At 49.8% G+C, this 19,453-nt stretch overlaps 4 protein-coding genes across 4 annotated transcripts; 2 read left to right on the top strand and 2 right to left on the bottom strand.

Moving 5' to 3' along the window:
* Positions 1-30: 30 nt before the first annotated feature.
* On the bottom strand, positions 31-1,029 carry FIESC28_07587 (uncharacterized protein; the record flags this gene model as incomplete). Its single annotated transcript, XM_031161727.1, has 1 exon — positions 31-1,029. The coding sequence occupies one exon, from the start codon at positions 1,027-1,029 to the stop codon at positions 31-33; it is 999 nt and encodes a 332-aa protein (XP_031014247.1).
* Positions 1,030-1,881: 852 nt separating this feature from the next.
* FIESC28_07586 (uncharacterized protein) lies at positions 1,882-4,084 on the top strand (the record flags this gene model as incomplete). Its single annotated transcript, XM_031161726.1, has 2 exons — positions 1,882-2,761; positions 2,814-4,084. 2 exons carry the CDS (start codon positions 1,882-1,884, stop codon positions 4,082-4,084), a joined length of 2,151 nt encoding a protein of 716 aa, XP_031014246.1.
* An 8,048-nt stretch (positions 4,085-12,132) lies between these two features.
* FIESC28_07585 (uncharacterized protein) lies at positions 12,133-14,562 on the top strand (the record flags this gene model as incomplete). The annotated part of the gene is made up of 1 exon (XM_031161725.1): positions 12,133-14,562. The coding sequence occupies one exon, from the start codon at positions 12,133-12,135 to the stop codon at positions 14,560-14,562; it is 2,430 nt and encodes an 809-aa protein (XP_031014245.1).
* A 1,743-nt stretch (positions 14,563-16,305) lies between these two features.
* FIESC28_07584 (uncharacterized protein) lies at positions 16,306-17,763 on the bottom strand (the record flags this gene model as incomplete). The annotated part of the gene is made up of 1 exon (XM_031161724.1): positions 16,306-17,763. One exon carries the CDS (start codon positions 17,761-17,763, stop codon positions 16,306-16,308), a length of 1,458 nt encoding a protein of 485 aa, XP_031014244.1.
* Positions 17,764-19,453: the final 1,690 nt, after the last annotated feature.

The raw sequence follows: 19,453 nt of genomic DNA, 5'->3' as shown, positions 1-19,453 counted from the left end.
TTTTTTTTTTTTTTTTTTTTCTCCCTTCTTTTACTTCCAAAACCAACCTTTGTTGGTCTCGAGACTTCCATTCAACTTCAAGCTGGGTTCTCGTTCATCCTTGCCTTCCTCTTCGATTCGACCGGTCTCGTTGTCCTTCGGGGCTGGTCGAACCGTATAGTGGCTATGGCTTCCAACCTCGTTGCCATTCTCATCCAGCGTCTTGACCAGTGTCTTAGTATGCAGGTAGCCGAACCGATCAACATATTCATCTTTGGTAACAACCTGCTTCTCATCGTCTGCAGGTTTTTGTAACTGTCTGTGCTCTTTGCTCAAGGGCGCAGCGGGATCCTCGTTGATAAACTTGACAAAGGAATCCCACGCGGATTGACCGTTAGCAAAAGAGGATTGGATGGCAGAGAATAGGTCCTCAAAATGTTCAGCTTCCCGTCGGCTATTTTGACTTCCGTGAAGTTCATCGCGAAGGAGCTCAGTATCATGATGAGTGTGATCATCTTGGTCTGAGTCAAACCTCTTTTCATTTCGCTGCTGGCTACCCATCGCAACGTCTCGTTTACTTTGGTCATGATGCCCGTGGAAGTTCGATGAGTCCTCATCCTCGTCTTCACCCAGTGCGGCTCGCCATACTGCTTGAGCGCTGCGATCGAGTTCTTGGTGGAAGCGTTCCCAGTTCTTTTCCGTAATAGACTTCATCAACCTGGTAGGTGTGGATTCTTCCAAGAGACCCTGCGATCTCAATCTGCGTAGCCAGAAGTAGGCCGGCTCACCGGTTGGGAACATGGATCGCAAGAGCTTTCGCTGTTCATATCGGGATCTAATATCTGGAAGCGGTTGCCCTTGAGAAACAGCAAGGAGGTCTTCAAATGCATCCTCAAATGTAAAGATAGAAGTGTCTAAGTCGGATGGCGCATCGTTTGGTTTCGGCTGGGGTATATCGCGAAGGGCCAGTGGTGAATATGAAGAGTAGGCAATAGCTGCCATGCCTTGTTCAGATGGCCAATCGAAGCCTAGATCCAAAGGTGCCAACATGGTGGATATGGATGTAGGTAGGTCTTGTGAGTTGTATGCAGTCGTGGCTAAATGAAGTTAGACGCCAATCGTTTACTGTTCGCAACCCGGTTTCCGTGATCAGATCATTCACGAGGTGGCACCGCTGAAGGTTCACCTATTGCACTTCCACGTGGGCTGAGCTTTGATTAAATAGATAGAGGTGCGAGTAGTTTGGAAGAAAGTGCCAGAACTTTTAACGCAACATTCGCTGTGATTCCAGAACGTGAGCTGAATACCATGTGACATTTTAGAAGCTCCCATCTTGGTAATGACGGAAGGTCTGGTGGGGCGGTCCAAACTACAAGTTCATTGGCTGAAATGGTCTGGTCAAAGACGTTAGGCAGATGTGGCTGGAGAAGTCTCAGGGTCCATCTTTCTGCCTCGGGTGTCGACATGCGAGATGACATCCATAGAATGGAGCTCGCCAAGAACATCACTCACTAACTCTCTACCTACCTTGAGTACCCTACCTTGTCGCTTTTACCGCAGCAACTCTTCTTTGAGACATTATTCTTCTGAGTCGTTATGACTCGCTCCTAAATATCACCATAATCTTTGTCTTGTTTTCGCTCCCACCCCGTCAGCGACGGCTGGCCATGTTCTGTTCTACGCAGTTTTGTAAAGATAATTCGCTACCCCCATGATACTATCGATTCTCTCCACTACGACGCCAATAACGCATTGTCCGTCCAAGCTTGGTCATCTTATCGCCCATCGCCGGTGACTGATCCTCCGGCTTTCCCGACGACCTCTAATCTTACGACCGAACCCCAATTTATTGTCGTCACGAACATTCTCAACACCTATCTATTACAGCTCGCGCGCCTGACGATGCGGCAGGCTGACGTCGAACCGCCATGGCCTTCGATGGTGATCGATTCCTCGGTGCAAAGTAACTCCAGTAACTCCTCCCACCACGGCGATTCCGGAAAACCCGGCGATAAGATACAGGAATGGTCTTCCCTCATTGGCATTATCACAGCCATTGTAGGCAACATACTGATCGCTCTTGCGCTCAATGTCCAAAGATATGCTCACATTCGGCTGCATAAGCAACGAAGCAGGAATAGAAGGAGAGCCAAGGAAGCCATGAAACACGCCCAAGTTGGAGACCATGGAGGTTCATATGGTACCATCGACGGCGATGGTCATGGGAATGGATATCAAAATGGCCACAGGACAAGCACAGATGAGCAACATCATACCAACGAGAGCCGCGAAACAGATCCTTTAACTGGGTCCTTCCATTCTGCAGCGTCTGAAAGCTCTAGCAGCAAGCACGACGAAGACGAGACGTCATCTTCGTATCTCAAATCGCCTTACTGGTGGCTTGGTCAAGTCCTCATCACACTCGGAGAGATGGGCAACTTTCTAGCATACGGGTTTGCCCCTGCTTCAATTGTCTCTCCGCTTGGTGTTGTTGCACTGATCTCAAACTGCATTATTGCGCCTGCCATGTTTCATGAAAAGTTTCGTCATCGCGATTTCTGGGGTGTGGTTATTGCCGTGGGTGGTGTCGTTACTGTTGTTCTAAGTGCAAAGCAAGAGGAGACCAAACTGAACCCTCATGATGTATGGGACGCCATCACTACATTGGCTTTCGAGATATACCTGGCAGTGACGATCTTCCTCATTGTGTGCCTTATGTGGGCAAGTCCTAGGTATGGGAAGCGCACGATTCTCATTGACCTAGGACTGGTCGGCTTGTTTGGTACGTAACGAGATATGGGAACGAGGGTGAAAATACTGACAGTTAGGTATAGGTGGTTACACTGCTCTTGCAACCAAGGGTGTCTCTTCGATGTTGTCTTCCACCTTGTGGCGTGCTTTTACAACTCCTGTTACATATGTCCTCGTCGTGATTCTTCTCGGAACGGCTGTCATGCAGATTCGTTATGTCAACAAAGCACTGCAACGATTCGACTCGACTCAGGTTATTCCGATCCAGTTCGTTATGTTTACGCTTTGTGTGATCATAGGCAGCGCCGTGCTCTATCGCGACTTTGAGCGCACAAACGCTGAACAGGCGACAAAGTTTGTTGGAGGTTGTTTACTTACCTTTTTTGGCGTCTTTCTCATTACTAGCGGACGTGAGCAGAGCCATGATGATGACGATGTTCTGTCCGAAGCCGGTGATTTTGAGGACACCATTGGCCTTGCAAACCAGGATGGCAACACTGCGCCAACATACCAAGATGGTCAGGGATTCTCCACTCCCAAGTCGCAATCACGGCGGTCTAGTCATCTGTCGAATTTCAATCACTCTGATGCACATAGAGCTTTACTGTCCGCTGTCACACCGCAGCACGAAAATAACATGCCATCGGCCAAGGCTATGAGTTCACAAAGGTCTCCGGGTCAAGAGACTCTGGCTTCTGGCTTTCCTTGGGATGACTTTGGAGGGCCTTCAACACCACCGGGAAGAGGCGTTAGGGCGTACTCCACTGATTCGGTGCTTGTTGGGCCGGGTGCTGCGTCTGCAGCAGCGTTTGCTTCTCACCCTACGACGCCGCTGAGAGAACCTATGGCGAGTGACGGGTCGCTTCTCCCACGTACACTGGCTAGCCCTACTAAGCCCAGTGGTTCTGGTAACCGATCTAGAACTTTTATCTCTCCATCTCCCCTCTCGTCGACAGTCACGGCTGTGGTCAAGGATGCCTTCCTGCGGGCGTCCGACGATCCTCGTATGCGCCAGTCTTCAATGCGTCGCATACGTTCCACCATACGTGCTGGACTGTTCTTTAACGAAGACGGTGAGAACGCAGATGCCGGGAGCAACACCCAATCAAATATATTGCCGACGGGTTCAGCGGTTCCCGCGTCAGTGGAAAACCTCCCAAGCACAGTAGAGGAAGAGGAAGGTTCCACTGCGGAGGTTGACCAGACGCGTCGAAGATCACGAAGTGTTAGCGATACATTAGGCGACTTTTTTGGCGTCAGGCGCAAGAAGCGCTATGACAGCTATTTTGCGGGCGATGTTGAAGACGGAACAGTGGGAGGAGCTACCCCCGGTCACGATCGTGTAGATCTTTAGAAAGGGCCCCGGGAAGCATGATAATGCATCATGCATCTAATAGTCATGTGTATTCAGGTTGAGGCGTTGGTTAGCATTCTGCACTCGTTGCTGGTACCAGAATTATTTCATCATCATCATCATCGCTTCTAGCGTTGGCGTTTGGGACTTGGAGTAGGAAAGCTATGGGATAGGATAAGCTTGGTTTATGGGTACGACATATATTCAACAACATCGTATTGCTTCATATTCAGGTCCCAGTGATTGCTTGTTGACCCAGCTTAGTGCTTCATATATGAATGGAATAAGGGAACCTCATATCTTTGGTGTCATTTATGGCGGGTCTTGTCTGAGGCTTCGTGGTTAATCGTGAAATATCAGGCCAACTTTTCTGATACCCTGAGCAATATGAATCCGTATGCTACTTTTCTTCAGATTTATGGCGTCGGCTGTACAGCGGGTGGAGGGCTAGTCCTGAAACGAAACAGTCGGATGTTGTTTTTGTCGATCGTGATGAAGATGTGAAAAAGTGCCGTAATTGGTTGGAAAGGTTGAATTCGCTTCCGCGTTGCACTGACATCCCATATCATTAGACTCACTGTAGCATCCTTACTTACCCTGCTTCAGCTTCGCTTCAGGGCTTTAAGACGGTATCGGAGCTTAATGCCTAAAAGACAAATACTCGACGTATCTATGCATATTGCTGTAACGTATTTTTAATACACAACTGACGTATAGGTATAATCGGTTGCCTTTGGTATAGGTTGTGTGACTTCAGGTATGACAAATGGTGTCACTAGAAGTGTCTCAATTCGCAACCGTCATTGTTGAGCTACCAAGCAAGCCTTGAGAAAGCAAAGCCCCCTTTCACATTTAGGCTGGCAGGGAAGCCGTTGTATTCTCCGAGGCTATTTCACCCTCATACGGATAGGATCTGCCGTCGTTGCCATAGCCCTGGACCAACAAGCCCATGTCAAAAGCTAGTGTTTCTGAGCTTGTGAACCATACCATGGTCCATGAGGTTCGAACGGCAACCTCCGCATCCAATGTCTGTCGTGCCAGGATTGATAAATAACGACCAGCAGGTAAAACTCAATTAGGTAGGCTCCATGTGGGCTGAGCTGAGGTTTGCAATTGAATTGAAGCAGGGAGAGCCAACTGACAAGCATAGACTATCGAGAAGAATGATTGTTCATTTACCGACAGGTAGGTAGCGTTGATGCCATGCAACATGGCCAGTTAAAGCGGCCAGATGTCAAGGCCCAGATCCATGGCTTTTGAAGAACGAGGGTCAGGGAAGGAGACCCAAATCCCTGACCTTGACTTTTGACAGACGGTGCCCATTTTGAGTTCAGGAACTGCTGAGCTAAAGCTCTTGACGTGTGCACGGTTTTAGCCAGAAAGAAATTCTACCGTGGCCAGTAGCTTGACAAGGTGGTCTACCTTGCAGAAGGATGACCGAGATGCATTGCAGCGCCTTGAAAAAGACGGCAATTGCAGCGCACAAACAGAATCAAGACAAACAATGAGGCCGAAAACCCCAGGAACGGAAGACGAGAAATAGTTCCCCGGCGCTAAGCTCCAGCATGGAAGTGAAGTGACAGGCCCATTTAGCGGCGGGAAGAAAGGCCCAGAGGGCCGAGGAGGCGACGGACAGCCTACAGGTAACATGGAGGCCAGGCCCAGCAGCATTGCTTGCCCTAGACCTAGACTGCATGGGTCTGGAGAGGCTCAACATCCGAAGAAGCATTGCATCGCATCCATCCAGACATTGCAACATTGGCACCCTGACCGAGTAGACGATTGTCCCCGCAAAGAGAGGGACAGTAGAGATCGGTTACACTGTTCCGTACGGTACAATCCAGCCCAATGCGAACGCGCCAAGGTACGCCGATTGAGGATAATGCTTGTTTCCATTCTTTGGCGAGGCTTCCTGCTGTGCTGTCCCACCCGCTTACACGTACACACATCGTATCGACGTTGATAGTGTGAAGCCTCGGTAAGAGGGTACTACTATCGATGAGCCACTTTTCCCTTGGGCGTGCTCGTGCCTAGGTACGACTGTAGGTAATAGCCGTTGTTGTAGCCGTAGCGTACTAACGTCTTACAGCTGCAAGTTGCAGCTCCGAGAGTTCACACGCATGTGTATGGTGTATGGCAAACTACCTACCTGGGATAGTCAGTCACACCGACTTACTTTGCAGTTCTGTCCAGGGTACGCATGAAATTCGGGGTTGTACAATCCGTGGTCGCATATGTATGTGTGTATGTGTAGCTGACATATTGAAAAAGAAAAAAGGCCAGAACAGAAAAGATCAGTCTGTCCCGGTGCTGTGCCTCGAGCCTAACTGACCGACAGCTAGCCCTGCAGGCTATACCTGCACATACATACATACCCGTTGATGATGTATGCTGGTGTGTGGTACAGTCGAGTGACTAGCAGTGTTGTGCTTGAAACCCGAGCCCAAGTTTGTGGGTGACCGTTGCGAAGGAGGAGACAGGGCAGGGGAAGGGAAGGGAAGGGAAGGGAAGGGATCCGCAATGTTGGGTTCGCGGTTCCGTTCCATGCATAGTCATAGTAAGTACCTTACCTTACCTTACGTACAAAGTGACTGCCCTACAGTACAGTATTGACAGGGAATGTCTCGATGCGATGCGATGCGATGCCGTAAAAGCCACTGACTGCGCACGCGTCCGGACAGGGATCGGATGCTGTTGCAAAGAGACTGGTTTCCGATGTCCGTTGAACCTTGAACTTGAGGCCCAGCATGCACCGATTGGCTGCTTTACTAGATGTCCAGATACTGTCCCGATGGATAGGGTAGGCCTAGCTAGAATGGAGCGAATCGCATTCAGTCTTGTAAACAAGCAAAGAGTTAAGCGAGCAAGCATTGCCTATTCTGGTTATTCATGAGAGAATGGCGATGATACTGCATGTATGTATATGAGATTGGAAAAGAAAAGAGCAGAGCAGAGCAGAAACATGTGTTACAGTGTCAGGTAGGTAGGTAGTCTGGTAGTCTACCCAGGGGACATGTTCCTTCGTAAGCATGTCTCCCCATCAGTAGATATCCAATTTACGACCCATCAACTACTGTAGGTACTAACATCCATACCGAAGCTCGTACGTACAGTACCTACGGATACACTGAGAAGCCATTAAACCAATTGGGGTAGGTAAAGAGGATCAGCAAAAAACCTCACGCAATCTCCCCCGCGCTGCAGATTTTAAAATGCTTCAATCCCTTGAATCCCTCCCATGTCCCCGGTCAATAACCGTACCAGGTCAAATGTGTGAGATGGCCAAAACAGTAAAGCTCCCGTCTGTCTGTGAGCGAATTCGACAATCTCACCAGAGATCATTGGATCGACCTGCCCCGTTGGGCAAGGTACTGGAATGACTTGATGATCCCAGAGATTCCTTGATAATTACTGACAGTACTGTATGCAGTACTGTACAGTACTGGACGGGCAGTTATCGGCTAAGTAAGGTACAGTACCGTAGATAATTTGCTCACTGCTGAGCTTTCTTGGTTTATAAGTTATGGTGTAAGTGGCGTTGGTCTGCCCTGATCATCCTAGACTAATGCAGGTCAACATGTAATCCCAAGAAACCAATGACGAAGATCAATACCACAATCATGGTTGGTTAGTAGGTATACGCAGGCTGCGATGGCGTAGGTTAGTACTGTAAGTAAATTGCAACTCAACGGCACTATTGAGGCGATAAGTATTTAGAACACTACCAATTCAATACATCATCATTTCTATCCAGCCGCTAGGGTATTGTGGTAATTGCCAGCCTAATGATGTATCTACTAACTCAATTGCAACATTTTAATTGGGACGTGGTAAGGACTTTTGCGTCCGACAGAGACCAGAACACAGAAGCCGGGCTATTTACAAAATCATCTAGACAATACATGCCCAAGTGCTAAAGCTCAGAGTAAACTATCCCAATCTTTATGACACCCTGAACCAAGTCTCGCCTTTTCTTTAGCCCACCTGCAAGGTCAACAAAGATGGCGACCGCGTAAACAGACCAAAGATATATCCCCATATGGATACATCAAGATCCATTGAATCGATCCAGGTTATACCCGGTACCATTTATCGTACGGGCAACTTATCTGCGATGGAAGGCGGAGGGGACTCAAGGGTAAGCCTGTACCAGAGCCACCTAGAGAGGGAAGGTACACAGACCAACATCCATTACCACGTTTTTGACATGATCCAATCCAATTCAAAAATGGTTTTCACCTGCATCAGAATCAGAATCATCTACATGCTCAATCTCTGACAGAAATCAACTTGGCAGAGACCCCTGATAGCTGACCACAATCGCGCTCGAGCAAAGATGAAACAAGATCGCAACAACGGTACAATGGAAGCTTCTATTTCGGCTTCTGGCGCCACCTGGCGTTCTGCTTAGCACCCTCCAACAGTCGCACATCCAGCCTTAGCGTCTCGGAATATCAAGCCTCCAGGGACAGTGGCGGCAAACATCCGTCTAGCTCAGGGCACAAGGGCAGCTCTGCCCAACTGGCTGTGGAGCTCCAACCTGGCCAGGGCGCAGGGGTAAGACACCTGTTCCTGGATCCTCCAAGCAAGAGCTTATCGTGACACAGGACATCATCTTCTACTGCACCTGCACTGCACGCACTTGTGCACGACTCGAACAAGAGCAACCAGAGCTCAACCGAAACACCACCTGATGTATTATGTTACACGCACGTTTTTGCCGACCTGAGCGTCTTCTTGGTAGGGCCGGCATTTCCACAGTACCCCTGACCGCCAACCTCAAAGAGCAACGAATCCCGGTACTGACACTACTGCACCTCGTTGCAGGGGCTGGGACCTTACCTTTCCTTTCACCAAAGACCTCGACTTCCCAAGCATGGGGTACAAAAAATACACAAGCCAAGAGCTCATCCAAATCTCCACAAGCTGGCTATCTAATTTCGTCTCTTGCATTCTCACAAGTCGAGTTTCTAAACACCCCGAACGCTCTATCAGAAACTCCGTTGTTGACCCTCCCAAACTGGAACTGTGACTTGTCTGTCATTGGAGAACCAACAAGACCGCGGTAGTATCCCGTACGAGATACACCGCGTCTGTTTCGTCGCATCGGTATCAAGCTTTTTTCTTCAGTCACATATTCGCTCATCCGGCTGTCCTCCGCGTCACCCACGAGGCGATCTTTTTCTCCCAACCCGGATTTTTGGGGGCTCAATGCCTCGTAAAGTCCACTACGCACGCGTCATCCCACATCTGGAGGCCCGTCCCAGAACAGCGGGCCAGGCCAAACACATCTGAGCAACTAGTCACAGAGTTTCTTTTCCTATGTTTCTTTTGTCGTGATTATCGTTGCCAGGCGTTGGTCCGTTCTGTGTGCACAAGCAGAAGCTCGAGCTCAACGCCCACGCTGGTTGCTACGCCATCAATGTACTGCAACAGAGCCAGTACGTTAGCATGGCCCCAAACCCGAACCCAGTTAGCTTCTGAAGCTAGGTGTGTTCTTGTCCCCTTCTAACTTTTTGCTCTCTTGGGTCTAGTGGGAATGTCTTCACAGAGAAGAAGAGAAGAAAAAAACCATCCTTACACACACCCAATGCCCAGAAATAAGTCAATGGGTTTTACCATGCTTCTAAAAAAGAAAGGGTGAATGAATACTCGATCCCATCAAGTTCTATTTCAGTCTCAGCCAGCTCTTGGAATAATTATACCCAGCAATTTCCGCATATCAATAGCTTCTTTTATACTCGAGTGGTCGAGTCAATTGTTTGTTGATTGTCACGAAAAGCAAACATCCAAGCTGAAGAGAGGCTGTTCCCAATGACGATGTACTGCAATACCGATTTGGCGAAGGATGGCTTGACCAGCACACTCCTGGGCTGATTGTGATAGCCGTGTTTGAGCTATGTCTTTAGTTAGACCACCTACAAAGCCGCTGATGTTCCTCAAAACGATGCAACAACGCGAAGTCCCCCTTGAGCTAGGAGAAGATGAAGCAATCTGCAGAAATGGTCATTGCTTAGACTTGACCACGGGCTGTCTCATCGTCGCCGTCCCCGACGCTAAAACGAACCACAGGATATTTTGTGGGCTTCGAGCGCATGCAACGCCGGACGCGTTTCTCTACTGATGACCCGCAAAAAGGGTCCTGTACTAGCGCCTTCTAATGCGTTGTACTCAATGGCAGCTGCAAGCTCACCCAGTTCAGTGAAGCTACCGAAGCAGAAGGGATGGTAGTGGTACCGTTCGTATCGACTAATTACGCACATTTGTTCTCCAGATCAAGAGGCCTCAGAACCAAGCAGCTGGCTACAAGCACGGAGACAGCACAGGATAATCAGGACGAAGAGGCCATCAAAGCACGACTGGGGAAGCACAAGCGATTGCGTCCCGAAGCATTTATACGGAAGCGCAGCGGGGGGGTACGGTTGGTTTGGGAAGATCCTTGCAGCTTCATCTTTCACTTGTCGCCCATCCCGTTGCATTGTCTTTTGAGTACTCAGTGCGTAATTTCAAACTTTCATTACGCCTGTCCTATTAATATAAATGATCGAAAGCCTTGGCTGCGCTCTGGTCACGGTCATTTCTTCAGGGTCTGAATACCGAATGGGTTAGACCAGGAATCAGAAATACTGGTCTTTATTACAGCTCGCGACGTCAATGATCGAGGTACAGTCCACGATGTGGGTTTGTTTATCATCCTAACCAGACCGAGTGGCTATGACTTCGTTCCTGCAGCTACTAACTGAGAGGAGAGCCAACAGGGTACATGCTTGATAGTTTCCCAGCGTCACAGCGAGGCCAGTAGGCAGAGTGTGGCCTGTCATTCTTGTATCACACGTCTCATAACATTTCACCACCAAGCCTTGAAAATAGAAACGGTTATTAGAACAGACGATAACGAAACGAAACACGCCTGTCGATCATATTGGCGGCTGTCATCGATACTCTTTCGTCCATCGTCTTGTTTATTCGTATTCCAGACGCATCGTGGCTGACATCTGATAACTTACAGAGTGCTGGTGTCAAGCTGCGTGCGTGCTATCATTTAGCCCTATTGCGGATGCCTTTTGCTCTGTTACCGTCGCTGGAGAGGTATTGTGGAATCAAATATGCAGTACCGGACCATACTGCATGGTAACGATCCTTTGCATTGAGCATGAGCATGAGTATGGAGCGTGAAGCCTCCCTTGCTTCTCGTTGCTTCTGCAAGTGAAAATTCTGTTCACATCACGATGGCTGACCTTGTTGTTTTTCTTCTGGTGTTTCGAGTGGAATGAAGGAAGCCTGTGTGGCCTCTTGTTGTCTCAACCTGACATGTCCGTTACCAGGACGCTGATGGTCAAACAAGTCGCGCCCACTTGGTTTCTGAGCGCGATAGTCAAGGTGTCCCCAATCGCACCACCACGGACCTCATGTCGCCCTACAAACCAGTTGAGCATCGTCTGAGTCTGAGGTTACGGACAGGCAGGGGAGCTGCACAGTACGCATTGCGGTACCAACACTCAACTCTGCCTGATCGAAACATCCTTGCACAGCACAACTGGGCCTTGCAGCGAAGGAAAACCCCCCCAGATTCCCGGGGCCTGTGTCCGTCGAGACGGGCCAGGGACAACCCACAGCAACCCACCCATAGCCCTGTCGAGGGTCCCCCCTTACCACCGCCCTAGTCCTCCTTAGCCCCAGTTCCTAGGGCCTTCCTAGTCTTTGGGGAGGGTACAACTTGCCTTGCCCCAAGATTGCATCAATCTCTCACTCCCAAGCAATCTTATATGTACATTGTCTTGCTGCCATTCGTGTCGTTATTTCTATCTCGTCTTGTCCCCCATTGACTTAACTTGTCCGCCCCTCGTTTCAATATATGCTTGAAACCTTGGGTATCTGTCTCTCATTAGGTTTCATCTCACTTACTTCATTCCTTATTGGCTTTCGACATATCAACAATATATAACACCAACAACAAATCGGGAAATAGGTCACCCTTAGTAGCCAGGCATCGCTTACATACAGGGCAAGCTTCGACGTTGCCCTCCTTTCGGAGGCATTGAATCATCATGTGGGCCGCAACAATGCCTTATTATTCGGAATACCAGTCAGACCGTTCAAGGCGCGATACTCAAGCAAAATTGAGCCCGCAGGCTAATGTCGGCACCGATATGACAAGCTACTACGATGTTTCTCCCCCAACCTCACACTCACCTCTTGATCTGGACGAATATCTGGTACCAGCTGTCGACGGTCCTCCATCTCCCGAAAGAATACGCCAGTTGAGCAAACAGATGAAACATGCGTCTCACCTCAACCGCGGCCAACGCACCGCATCCACTGGGTCCTCTACATTTGTGAATGCTGAGCGCGGATGGGAGCAGGGGTTCGAGAACATGAGCATCACTCGGCACTCATCTCAACGATCTACAACAACTAGTGGCAGTTCTTCTCGAGACCGACCTGACAGCGTCCAGGTATTAGGCAAGAACATATTTCATCGCCGTGCAAAGTCGAGCAAGTCCGGTCGTGCAAGACGTGAAAGCAGTGCCCAAAGCTCAGCAGCAAGCTCACTATATTCCACCGAAGTGAGCAGCGAAACCTCCTTGGCTACTTTCAAAGACTCTATCATGCCGACCATCTTCGCGCGCCGGAAGTCTTCCCGAGACGACGCCGCCCTTCAGAAGAAGCTTCAAATCTCTGGACCCTTTAACTTCCAACATGTGACTCATACTCCTCGAGATCAAATCGCTAATTCAGCCTCACGTGCTCCTACACATGAGTTGCGCCTGCCCAACTTCTCTGCTTCTACTGAACACGTCCCCGATCCTCAGGTATCACCTCGTAGTTCAAGAGTCTCTGTCTTTCCACGACGTTACATCAAGCAAGCCAAATCTCAGGAGCAGCTTCGCACCAGCCCACCTCGGCCAGTTAGACCCCCAAGATCACCACCAGCTGAGGCGCTGCACTCACCTACCTTGGGCGCTCCCATGCCTCCCCCGAGGAGTTCAAGCCGACAGCCAAGAGATGGCGACGCACTTGCGATAACGGGCCGGGACCGTCCTCTAACAAGTGGTGGCTTCCGACACCCTCAGCCTTTTAGCCCCAATGACCCCGTCGAGCGATCTTCAGCAGTCAATCCTGGGTATGGCATCGCACTGGATCGAGAGCCGGCGGACGACCATCGCTTCTCGCATGCCATCACTACTCCCGACGATGCGGCCTGGCCACTTCCTGCCGCTGTGAACTATGAGCCACCGTTGCCAGATGTACCCGAGGAGGAGGAGATGGGACGTTCGCCGAAGAGCGCTACCAGCACGAAGTCGTCGCTTCGTGCTAGCCAATCAGTCCCTCTGCTGAGGGGACCCCAGTCTTCGGATAACGCTGCTACCCAACGTAGTGCTGGACATTACAAGGGCAATGCGGTTCATATCCACTCCATCAGGGAGAGTTGGGAGGATGACATCGACTACTGTTACGAACATGAGGCCGACGCCAACTTCGATTACGAATGGGAAAGGCCGTCCGTGGACACTTCACGAGAGGTTGCTCCTGGGTTTCGACTGGATTTGTTCGATGACGATGAGCTGAGGGAGTTGCCGACCGTCGGCACAGCCGAGTCGTCTCCCGGTATGCTTTCCGCATCCCGTTTTGATATGCCAGCTCTAAGCTCAGCTAGTCACGCTTCACCCGAGAGCACCTTCGAGACCTCTTCTCCACACACAGGAATGGGGATTGCAGTGACCAACAACTTCTCATTCCCCCGCGGAGAGAAGGGTCGCCGTCCCAAGCTCAACCATTCCCGAAGCGACTCTCGCGCCTCTAGCTTCAAAGAGTCATACGGCTTTACCTTGTCACCCTCGCTACTTATTCCTGGCGACTATCACCAGCAGATGCTTCTCAACGAGGCTGAGAAGCTGGGCTATTCTGGCGAGGATGATGTGATTCGTGGTATCGTCGACCATGACCATCCCTACGAGAATACCAGCAATGCTGCCAGTCACAACTCTCTTCACATGTCCCACCAACGCGCGAGCACCTCTACCACTGCTACAAACTCCACTACACTCTCCGACTCTACCGGAGAGCGCCATGTTTCTACCAACTCTACCTGGACCAACCTCACCCGGCTCACAAGCAGCACTTCACTGAACAAATGGGTCGAGCAAAACGATGGGGTCCGTGAATCTCTAATTATCAAGTCTCACAATGATAGCGATGAGGAAGACACCACCCCTCCCGCATCCATCGAGAAAGACACCGTCCCCGAGCTTACACCGTTCCCCTCCGTACCTGTTGGCAAGAGGGCTCACCACAAGAGCCATGCAAGCGAGTCCGTTGTTCGGGATGATGCCCCCATCAACAAGTCGGTCGAAGCCACCAAGACCCGACGCCCTCGCGCCAGAACCACAAGCCTCAGCACCCAGGCACCTCCCCCTGTTGGGCAGTATGCCCTTTTCCCCCGTGCATATGCTAAGGGCAATGGCGATCGCATTTAAAGATCTCCTTGAGCTATCTACATTTTCCCACATGTCATCCTTGATCTCAAACCTGAGAGCTCCATCTCCTTACTATCTTCCCCTCTTCTATATATATCCCTTTTGCATGCGTGCTCCGAATTGCTTCACCACATACACAACACATTTCCCTTTTTAGCTCACCATCGTATGGTCGCATTTCTTTTGTATGGGTTTGAACATGGCCGCGAATGGCATTTCTTCTTGGGTTTAATCCCGTGGTCTGGCTTCTAGGCTTTGACCTTCTGCCTCAATCGGTTTCTTGACGGCGCATTGTAGTTCTGCAGAAAGCAGTCCGGGGCATTGGAGCGGTACTCAAAAGCTAGACAAAGCATTGGGTGTTCTTATTTTTTTCTTTTTATTTCGTTTTTATTACACCGGCAAGCGGGTTGGCCAACCGTGAAACTTGGCCTATACCGGGAACAAACTGGATAGGATGTCCAGTAATGATGAGTGATGGATTTATGAACTTTTAGACAAAATCAGCGACAAAGCAGCAAGCTATCCTGTACAATATAAGGCATCATGCATGGCCTACTTACAACTCTGCAAAGGGCGCTACAATTGACATTTACTATTGTATATTTATACCACAATGACCCCAAAACTTGGAATACAAATTCGACATGGAATTCTTATGCACTCAAACTTTATGATTGCTCTGTCCTTTACAATTACCACCAAGTACCACACTGTCCATGTAACGTGATTATGTGGCGTTATGCTCGTGTTTTGACATGTGTGATGTGCTAAGTTGAAAGCTTAAGGCCCGAAGGTATGAACACACCACACGTAACACCATTACCTCATGTCAAGTAAATATCAGAGGTCTGATCCTTGTATTAGTGTCTAAATTATAGCTCGATAACTACGTCAACCTAACAAGACAAAGTTTATGTATTTTATCACGTAGCAATGTTGTATAAATTTCAAACCGCAACCAGAGAGGGATCTCTATTCTGCTAAGATGAATGAATAAAGAGGTTCTTTCGAAGACAAAACCGTGCAGCCTGCGCCAAAACATATCGTCTATTATCATCCCTGAATCATTGCAATATTTCCTCTTTCCTTTCCATTGTGCGCTGTGAGATCCCAACGATAAAGAGTAAAATTTCCCAGGTGGATGCAGCGAGAGTAGAAGCAAACACACATATATAAACCCAAAGTGTAAAGTGATGTCCGTACAGTCCAGCTCGACTAGGTAATGAGCTCATACTCCTTTTGATGTTGAGGCTTTCTATAGTATGAGTCATGAGATGAAGAAAGGACGTGAGTGAAGAAGTCTTAACGAGGGTATGTATCAAGACATGCATGTATGTCTAAGTGGAGCCACAAGAGAATGATGAAGCAAGAACAGAGACGAAGGTGAGACGCGCATGTGTGTGAAAGAGACAGTTACTTTTTAGCCTCAGTACTGTCTGTATAGTCGTAGACTGTGAGAGCCATGAGTCAAAACATGAAATGCATATGAGCCGGTTGCGGATTTGTATGACAATAGTATCCCTTTCCAATATATCCCGATGACATGACTTTGATTTGCAAACAAAGGAAGTATACCAAGAGAGAATCAAAACAGACTGGTGAAGGGAATGAGTTGGTTGAGAAATGCAAACTTAGAAAAGGGAAATAGAAGCCCACATTTGAAAGAACGTTGCCATGAGCAGTCTCGTTCATTGAAACTTGTGCTGCATCCAACCGTTGTAATCCCGGATTTCGTTCTGCACTCTAGCTTTCACTTCGATCATGATCGCCTGCTTCCATCTCCTTCTTGATGATTCCCGATTCGATAGAACTCTCCTGGCCAGATGGGCATGACCCGCTCTCAGACCCAGATCCTTTGAGTTTTCGTAAATTGCCGTGAAGCTCAAAGTTCTCGAGTTCTAGCTGGTCTCTTTCACGTTCCAGTGCTTGAATATGCTTGCGAGCCATTTCAAGCACCTCGCCCTTACTGACTCGGCGGTCAGGATCGTTGCCCTGGTCAGATTCATTGTCTTCGTTTCCGTTCCCACCTCCATTATCGCCATGGCGTATTTGATCGGGCAAAGCACTCAAAAGGGATTCGAACTGGGCGTTGAGCCGGTTTCGATATTGCTTCTCAACGAGGTTATGTGAGGCTCGGGTTCGACGATCTTCGGGCGTATCGTTAGGCTTATCTCGACTATTCTTGGAGGTTCGAGAGGCACTGCGGAGCTTGCTTTGTCGGCTGGAAGCCGTCGAGGCTGCTGAAGTCATGGAGGCGGACTTGGAACCGATACTGGCACGGCTGTGTTGAGAGGCAGAACTCGGACTAGCAGCATCAGAAACCGAAGGTGCAGTGCCGCCCGTGCTGTTACTTCTTCCTCCCTGGGAAGCGTCAGATAACTTGCGAGGTTCCTTCTTCTGTCGTCTCGTTCGAGCGGACTTTCGTGAACGGGAAACGGGGGTCAAGTTGTTGTCGCCTGCGGGCTCGTTTATCTCAGCCCAAGGGTTGCTCGAGACATGATGCGAGGGGGTCCGCACTTTTGGAGTGCTTGCATCATGACCCAGAGAATCATCCCATTGAGTTGAGGTAGCTGCATTGAAGTGGGCACTATTCGGATGTATGCTCGATGGTGAGACTATGCTGTGACCATAGTTGAACGGGTTTGGATTTGTAGGCCCGTGTGCCAGATGGTTCGGGTGGCCGACCACATTTATATGTCCTGGAACCTCAAAATCAAACTGGTTCGCGTTTAGTTGCAAATTTGGAGGAACATGGTACATGTTCCAATCCAATGACATGGGGCCTGAGGAGGCAGGAGGGAGATGACTTGCAAACCCAGTAGGTGGCAGGCCCGCTGAACTCTGTGCCGAATGAGCTCCGGGCCTATGAATTTCATGTCCATGTCCATGTCCATGTCCAACTCCGTGCTCGTGCTCGTGCTCGTGCTCACGGGAAAGACGTGATGCATGAGATGGCGTGTGTAAGTTGAGGTCAAGATCAAGGTTGAGGTGAGCTCGTGACTGAGCACGTGACGACTCGGGTACCGTTCCTGATACCGGCAGTTGGAGTCCGAGTACCGGTAAAGCTGTCGGGTGATTCGCGTGGTGGTGGGTCTCGATCTCGGTCGTTTCTGGCCGCGGCGGCGGTTCGCGGCTGGTACGATTCGGCGACGAAATGGGCTGTTGTGGTGGGAAATGGCCGGGTGGCGCCGGCGCTATCATCTGCTCCAACGGAAACGCCAAACGTTAGATTCGATCGCTTCAATTCAATTCAGTGCATTTCATCTCATTTCCATCTCCATTCTCAACTTCGAAATTGCTATTCCTTTCTAGTCGTTTTTCGCTTCTCGCCGGTCGCTACGCCTCGATCTTGGTCGCCTCTCAGCTGCCGTTTGGCCACCACTTGTTCTATCGGAGGAATTCTCGCGAAATCGACTCCATCTGAATCGAACATTTTTTCCCCCCTTCTCCTGTGGTGCTATGGCATGTCGCGACAAGGCTCGAATTGCGCCGTTCTCCGGGCGAGACGGGGTCAGAGCAGAAATAGATCCAGAATCGAGATCCAGCCACTGGCCTGATGCGCGGGTGGTGTTGACATGTCTCAGTTGCTTTGCAGAACCGAACCATCCATACCATGCCATTGAGCATTGACCCCGACAGAACATTCTCGGCTAGCGATACTTACCACTTCGCATTGAGTTTGGGTCGCAAAAGGGGACACCACAACTTCTCCCCCAATCACCATCACAAATCAACGTACCTCTGGCTCTTCTATGAGAAAGTCATAGAATGACTGGTCCCCAGCATGGTCCCCCGCCATAGTAAGGATGCGGACTGGAGGCTGCCGCAGGATCTGGGGGTGTCGGTCGCCTCTTGGGTGTTGGTTCAGCTCCTAAGTTAAGTCCCTGGAGCTGCGGGTCGAGTGTCGATTGGGTCTGTCGCTGGTAGCAACTTGTCGTTTCTTGAGGATGAGAATCTGAACGATAATGAATGGAAGAGTGACTGAGCTTCACTCTGTGAACGTTTTGATAAACAATTTCTGCTGGGCCACTCGGGCTGGGCCTGTGGCCGGCACCGCGCTTCACCACCAAAGTTGGTGATTTAAGGGACTTGGAGTGCTTATACAACAATTTGAAGCCGCAGATTTCGACGTCACCAGAGACAGCTCGATAGTTCCAACGCCACCGCGCCGATTCTCAGGCAAATGACAGCCTCGACAATCGATGGCCCTATTCCCGTCAAGGAGGGGCTATCCTGCGTGGGAGTCTCGTGCTCCCGCCAAACACAAGATAAAATGTCACCCCACCGAAGAGATTTCTCGGCACCACGAGACAATCGGTCAACTCTCAAGTAATGGATCGAATGTCTTTAACTGCCCTTGCTTCTTTCTCACACGATGAGCGAATGAGTGGCCGTGTCCAAGTTCCCACTCACGGCAATCGATGATCCTCTAGGCTCTCACTGCCGCTTCGCAGGACCTGCTGCGAATCATTGTTAACGTCAGGCACATGCTGGGTTGGGTGACCTTTCTCGGCTCGTTCCATCTTTACTCACAACTTCTTTTCAGCCGCACGATCGAGTGTTCAGCCTTCGCAATGGTCTCGGTCTTTCCGTGTATCTCGGCCAGAGACCCCCTTTCTTCTCTTCTCCCGTCTGCTGCCCCGTCCCCTTACGCTATAAGAGTCCAGTCGCCAGTCACGGGGACATCCAATGTTGTCCCAAGGCCTGAATAGATTGTGGTACGAGGCCCTTGATGACTACACTCTGGCGTGTTCACGTATTTGCTCTTAGCATCGGAGGTGATGAGTCTGGCTTTGTTAAAAATAACATAGGGCAAACTGAGGGTGTTGTGTCAAAGCAAGACAAGCTTCTTGTCCTTTCCCCACGTGAACTATCAGGCTTCCAATAGGAG

Source organism: Fusarium coffeatum (genome assembly GCF_003316985.1).
Source record: "Fusarium coffeatum strain FIESC_28 chromosome Unknown BRIP53273_contig_169, whole genome shotgun sequence".
Classification (NCBI taxonomy): domain Eukaryota; kingdom Fungi; phylum Ascomycota; class Sordariomycetes; order Hypocreales; family Nectriaceae; genus Fusarium; species Fusarium coffeatum.
The sequence above is the reverse complement of the archived record's forward strand: the minus strand, read 5'-3'. Positions and strand labels throughout refer to the sequence as shown.